The sequence below is a fragment of the Ptychodera flava genome, chromosome 6 (assembly GCF_041260155.1).
Source record: "Ptychodera flava strain L36383 chromosome 6, AS_Pfla_20210202, whole genome shotgun sequence".
In the NCBI taxonomy this organism is placed as follows: Eukaryota; Metazoa; Hemichordata; class Enteropneusta; family Ptychoderidae; genus Ptychodera; species Ptychodera flava.
The window spans coordinates 28,800,183-28,806,934 of record NC_091933.1 but is presented as its reverse complement, the minus strand read 5'-3'; the positions used below and the strand labels follow the sequence as shown (position 1 = coordinate 28,806,934).

Genomic DNA, 6,752 nt, shown 5'->3' with positions numbered 1-6,752 from the left:
ACAGAAACTCGCATGCACCTGGTAAAGCTGCAGGAGCTCTTTACTTGTTAGGTATTCCGACGTCACTATGCTAGGTTATATATATTTTATACAACTACTCATATTTTGAATATATCTTTAAAATGCCTCATGACAGTAGTGAGTTGAGGCTTTTCGATGCACAGAGCGCGAACCGATTCAACAGATAACATTGTCCGACTGCACCGATGACTGGCTGATGAAGGATGAAGTTCAATGTTACCAGTTGGTCGGTTCACAACAACACGTTGCTCACTTTCAGACAAAGTGAAATCGATTCGATCTGGAACTTAAATCGAGAACTTGACCAGAATAATATTATTAATGGGTCTACTGAAACCCCCGAAGTCGATGGACCCCTCTACGGACCCGTGGCCTTCATCACTCTGGCCGTTGTACTGACCACAATCGCCCTTGTAACTACCGTTTCCAACCTACTGATAATCGTTGCCTTCATGTGCAACAAGAAACTCAGAAAGCTGACCAATTACTTTTACGTGAGCCTGGCCTTTTCCGACTTCATCGCCGGTTTGTTTGACATGCCACTGGAAGTCTGGGAAACGTTGATGGGCTACGAAAATTGGACGTTTGGGAAAATTACCTGTGTTACGTGGCTTGCGATCGACTATTGGATCTACACGGCATCTACATACACCATGCTGGCCATCTGCATCGACCGTTACATGGCCATCCTGCACGGCCTTCGCTACCGCAGAAAGAGAACGCACGGGTTAGTCATGACGATGATTGTGTCGTGTTGGTTGCTGGCCTTCGTAACTGAGGTCCCCGGCATCGTTTTCTGGGAATACTGGATGGGCGAAAGCATCCTCGATTATTCTTACTACTGCGATGTGGAGTGGTCGGAAAACGAAACATACGCGATGGTGAATACTTTATTAACAATGTTACTTCCTTTCGTCTGTATCCTTTTCCTGTCGTTCACAATCTGGTTAGTGCTCCGACGCAGAGCTCGGTCACTCCGTGGCAAGACTAAGACAGGGGCGGCCGGTTTGGCGAGGTGCGTTTCAACAAACACTATTGACAAAGCTAAAAGTAACGATAAGACGAAGAACAAAAGACGGTTAAAGGAGGACAAAGTTCGAAGAGAGAGTAAAGTAGTTGTCTCAACCTTATTTGAAAACGAAAGATCCCACAGAAATTTGGAAACTCCAGAACCGAGGAAGCCTTGGCTTTCCGACACACCTGCCACGGCCCCGAGTGACAACGGCTGCGATGCAGCCACACAGACTGATTTTACGTTCAGTGCGTCCAAATGGGAGATGGATGAAAATATATACTGTAACTTAACAGCGACTTGCGATAAATCGGTGGGAACTGAAGACATTGACGATAAAGATGTCGCCGAGAACATACTTGAACTCTGCGATGTTCATGTGCAGGTAGAAGGTATTGATAACCCGGCATTCGTCAACGACGAAGACGTCCATGCGAACGCTATCGCTCGCCGATCAAAAGAGGGTGACAGTGAACCAAACATGGAAGACAATTTTATAGACTTTCAAGTCAAAGATAGGGAAGTTTTCGATGAAATTGGTGTCGAGAAACAGAAATACTCAAGGAATGATAAATCAAGTGGTTTTCCCGCGAGCAAATACGCGACGAACGTCGGGACGGAACTTAGTGACTTTGATTACCAAGAACGAAAGAGGGTTGCAAAACACAACAAGCATGACAGTAGGGAAGTTTGTTCTCTGAGACTGAACACCGCCAAGTCGCAAAGTTTGAACCGGCTAGCCGGTGACAGGCGAGCTGCCATATCGTTTGGGATTCTAATGGCCACTTTCCTAGTCCTGTGGACACCATGGTTTGTCATCGCTGTCATAGAGTCGGTCTGCTCGGAAACGTGTGTCATGGGTGACGAGGTTTATTACCTGTCCGCCTGGCTCATTTACTTGAATTCCATGATCAATCCATTTATTTATGTCTTCAGAGATGCAGAGTTTAAGCGCTCCGTGCGTGCAATCCTCCGAGGTCTCTGCTGCTGCTGTCAGTCCAATCACGTCGCCACATAGTTCACGCTGAAAAAAGCGAAGGACGAGAAATTGGTTTAGTCGCAGTTCTTTCTGGAAAGAAGTGTCAGAATTAACATTAGTTCAAAAGAATGAACATCAAATTGCCCCTGAACCAAAATTGTCAAACTTCACGCCTCTGAGAGTGTCAGACAGGTTTAAGAGAGAGGTCCATCAGATTTTATGGAGAGATGTTCCGCTCACCTGTACAACGATTGTTGAGGTTACATTTAATTTTGTATTTAAGTAAACCTATACATCTGAATATAGATGGTGGTCACGTGACCTCATACGTAGTCAAGTCGGAGCAGCTCGTGTCCGAAAACTTTTGTATTTTTGCTGTATGAACGATCCTGGTTTTGTTGCCTGGCAAACCCACGAGGTATATGCGGTGAACTTCAACCATTTTATTGGACTTTTGGTCTGGAGAGCGGTCATTGGAGTGTTTTGCCACCCTAAAAGTTGGCGACTTGTCTCAACTGACCAGTAGACGTCGCATACTGAGTGGTCCCCGGCCAACGAATTCTTGTACAGGTGTGCAAGCTTCTGCATTTTCATTACTTATGTTATGCTGGCTTGAAATGGCTTGATCATCATTGCTTTTGAAAGTCTGCTTTGCGAAAGATTCTGGTAAACTTTACATGCACTTTGTACAAGACTTCTTCTAGCATATTACAAAATTTGCTGGTTAAAGACTTGTGTTGTCAAGGTTAGCGACAACATGAAATGCCTATATATATTTAGACAACAAACAAGTGTAAATATGGCGGGCACGTCAGAAGTGATAGTCAATCCCCGTGTTACCCGTTTGCTTCAGTTGGGCGGAGATATAGAGTTGAATCCCAGCTCCAGAGGGCAAACTTCTCTTACAAGAACTGGTACAATCAGACAACCTCTACTTGGTAGCATACATCAAGTCCTCTTCGTACTGAACAGGATGTAGACGTGGAAGGTAACCAAATGTTAAAGGGCGGTGGTCGTCGGAAGGGCGCTCCAATGTCGCTAGGGACCATATCAAAGCTACGTTGGCGATTGATGAAAGTTAAAACATGTTGGTCTTAATGTACATCTTAAAATTTAAATGTTGCAGCTATTTTGACATGATACATCTATATATAGTGCATAAAATACATTGTTTTAAACAAGTAAGTTGCACATACGCAGTATATTCCACAAGAGGGATCCACTGTGTACAACTCGGATGAACCAAACGGTATCATCCGTGTAGAACACTGCCTTAATGGCACTGCTGTTAGTCATGATAATTATGATTTAATTATAGTGGGCGACTTTAACGCTCGTAGCGGAAATTTGGATGATTACACCAGTTATGATTCAGATCTGAATCGTCTTTGTTTGTTGGAAAATGAGGAGGCTTATCATTTTGATCCGGAAAATTCAAAAGATGAAGTTGTAAATACCTTCGGTAGAACGTTTATTGGGTGTTGTCGTAAAATTGATGTATACATTTTGAACAGTCGTTTCAGGGAGACATTAAGGATGAAGTTACTTGCACCGCTAACCTTGGTGCCAGTGTTGTGGATTATATTCTGACTTCATCGGCAATGTTTGATAACATAAATGTTTTTTTAGTTGACAGTATTGACATTTCAGACCACTTTACGATCCATTGTATATTCCCTTCCCCAGAAACACAAATGTGGAAACTAACCAGACATATTAATGTTTCTCTTTGGTGTAGATATAGTTGGAATACGGACTTATTAAATTCTGTAGGGGCGAAAGTGCAAAATGATATCGCTGTCGCTCTATTTAGTAAACGTAGGATGGAACTTGAAAGTGACAGTGTAAATGATGGCTCGCTTATTTTTCATGATATGCTAGCGAAGTCATGGCATATAGAATTGAAATCAAATCCAAGTGGTGGTAATCAAAGTTCTAAACGTAAAGGTTACAAACCGTACTGGGATTCTGAATGTGATAATTTGAGAAGAAGACAATTTGATTTATAACGTAAATTTCGTCTTTTCAATAAGTTTGATGACTTGACAAATTATAAAGTAGTAAGAAATAAATTCAAGTGTCTTTGTGCAGATAAGTTGAAATTGTATCAAAATTACAAAAGGTAAAGGTAGCTGCTTTTAAAATATTCGACTCTGTTATTGTGCCCGCTATCTGTTACGGTAGCGAAATTAGGGGTTTTGTTTACTCATAAAGTATAGAGAGAGTTAAAATGAAATTTTGTAGGTTTGCAACAGGCATAAATAGTGTGCAAACAATGAAGCTGTACTTGGTGAGTGTGGCAGACTGCCTTTGTATTGCATTTCTTTCAAACGTTGTGTCACATTTTAGTTGAAGTTACTTCTTATTCAAAACAGTAGAAACTTAAAGAGTTTAGTTGATGCCTGTAGAGAAACATGGGCAACTCAAATCAAAAGTTTATTCGTAGATTCGGTTTTGGTATTACCTAGATTGAACAACAAGTTGGAAATTTCTTGAGTATATTTACACAGAGGATCAGGGATCGTTACCGATAAGAACGGCGTCTGGAGATCACAGACTCATCAAAATTAAGACTGTATTGTAAATTTAAGTCTTTACTTGAACCTGAAATATACTTGAATATTCTGAGTCAGAAGTATACATTTGTGTTGTCGAAATTTCATTGTTCTAGCCACAAACTCAATTTTGAAAGAGGACGACATTTAAAGATTCCATACCAGGAAAGGTTATGTATTTATTGTAAAAATGTAAAGACATTCGAGCTGTCGAAAATGAATTGCACGTTGTATTTATTTGTCCACTTTTTACGAAGATTTAAGAGAAGATTGTATACCTACGTCTCTGAGATTAAATTCATGAAAATAATAAGTTGACTAGAATTTTATAATCTCAAAACCCATACATAATTTGATAACTTTCTAAGTATTTATGGTCAGCCTTTAAACGTCGAGATGGTACTTTTCCGGACCTGAGTTGAATGTGATTTCATCATTATATTAGAATATTTTAATGCCACTTTAATACTCTCTTATTAAACGAAATATTCTCTATTCTCAATGTGTCTCTGTAGTTTTTCTATGTTTATGTACAGCTTGTAAGTTCACTGACCATCGATTCAAATTCTATTCTTTGTATATACTCTGTACGATGGGCCGAAGCCCTGTACTGAAATAAACACAATTCAATTCAATTAAATTAAACACTTCTAAATAACGCTTATCAAGCGACATAACACCATTTACTCTGAGGAATGCACTGAAAGAAGAATGTATTTCTGTTGCAATTTGTAAGACAAATCACTAAATCTTTACAGGGCTTCTAAGCCAATATAAAGAGGAAAATCTCACTCCTATATTGTGTAAAGATAATGTACTTTAACGTTATTCGGAAATTTAAGCCAGTAGAGTGTCTTCTATGTATTATCTCTTGCATTCAAAATCGAATTAACTTTTTATCATTGTAAACTATTGTACGAAATAAATGTCTACGTCATTTTTTTCCGAGAAAGTGCTTAACGTATCCATAAATAAAAATCTGGTTTTAACCACGTGTCTTTATGAGTTCAAAATATTCAGATCTTGCATCATTGCCCCAACATCAAAAGCCTTTTGCCAGTAACCACGATCCTTTCGTTGAAATAAGAAATAAATAAGAGAGCTAAAATATTGAAATTTCACATTCTTGAGTACCTGACACACACAGACTGTCATCAAACACGATTGGAGCTAATTTGGGACAATTGGATCTTTATATTTTTCAAATTTCTCAAAAGTATTAGGTACCCTATAGCTGAATGTTGCAATATTACAAATTACTGATAAAAACAAATGTGTAACTTAAAAAGAAAAGCAGATGAGCTTAATTTTGAAGGTTAAACAGACACCACTTCATCATCTAATTATCCCAAATTAGTTCCAATCGTGTTCGTCAGAAATCGATTTGATAGAAGCACTGTGAAGAGCCAAGTCTACAGACTGATTCAGTCATAGCGTAAACAATCTAATTAATGTAGTACCTACCCGTAACAAACTTCACACTTGTAAGATTACCCAAAGCACCTCAAGCAGAGCATATCGGACATTTTATACGAAAAGAGAAATTAGTCCATCACTCATAAAATTTAACCGGTAGGTGACGTTCGGTGTATTCGCCTTCGGGTCACATTCTGCTCTGCTTTACTTAATTGGGATACACGTTGACAAAGTGGGGTGTTTTCAGTGTTTTGATGCAAACAAGACGTATCATTGATTAACTGAAATTAAAGCCTATAGCGTCAAACAGAATCGATAGATTGCCCTCAACGCAGACCTATTTCGGTATCATGTCATGTGGGATTTCGTATTACTTGTGAGCCACTAACGATGTGTTAGGGTTACGTAGAAGCCATCATTTTTTACAGAGTGAGATGTTATTTTCACGGTTCATATTTATTCAAGCTAAAAAACCGTTTTCAATTTGCTGAGTAGTGATACGTACATGTCATATCTATGCAAGCGCTGTGCAGGTACGAACTTCGCCAATGCTTGCAAGCAGGGACGTCTATTGAAGCTTTTTAGCAGCGTAAAATCGTGTGAATTGTATCTCAGAGGCTAGTACATGACTATGTGAGCGTTGGATTGGAATAATTATATGATTATAAGTTCGAATTCTCACTGCGGATTATTCGAGTATTTCTAGTCTCGTTTGCTGCTGTACATAGAGAGCTGTTGAATAGCGGATTCATTGTAAAGGTACGTGCAC

At 39.4% G+C, this 6,752-nt stretch overlaps 1 protein-coding gene across 1 annotated transcript; it reads left to right on the top strand.

The window, feature by feature from the left end:
• Window positions 1–224: 224 nt before the first annotated feature.
• On the top strand, window positions 225–2,051 carry LOC139134424 (muscarinic acetylcholine receptor M4-like). The gene has a single exon (XM_070701286.1). The coding sequence runs from the start codon at window positions 225–227 to the stop codon at window positions 2,049–2,051; it is 1,827 nt and encodes a 608-aa protein (XP_070557387.1).
• Window positions 2,052–6,752: the final 4,701 nt, after the last annotated feature.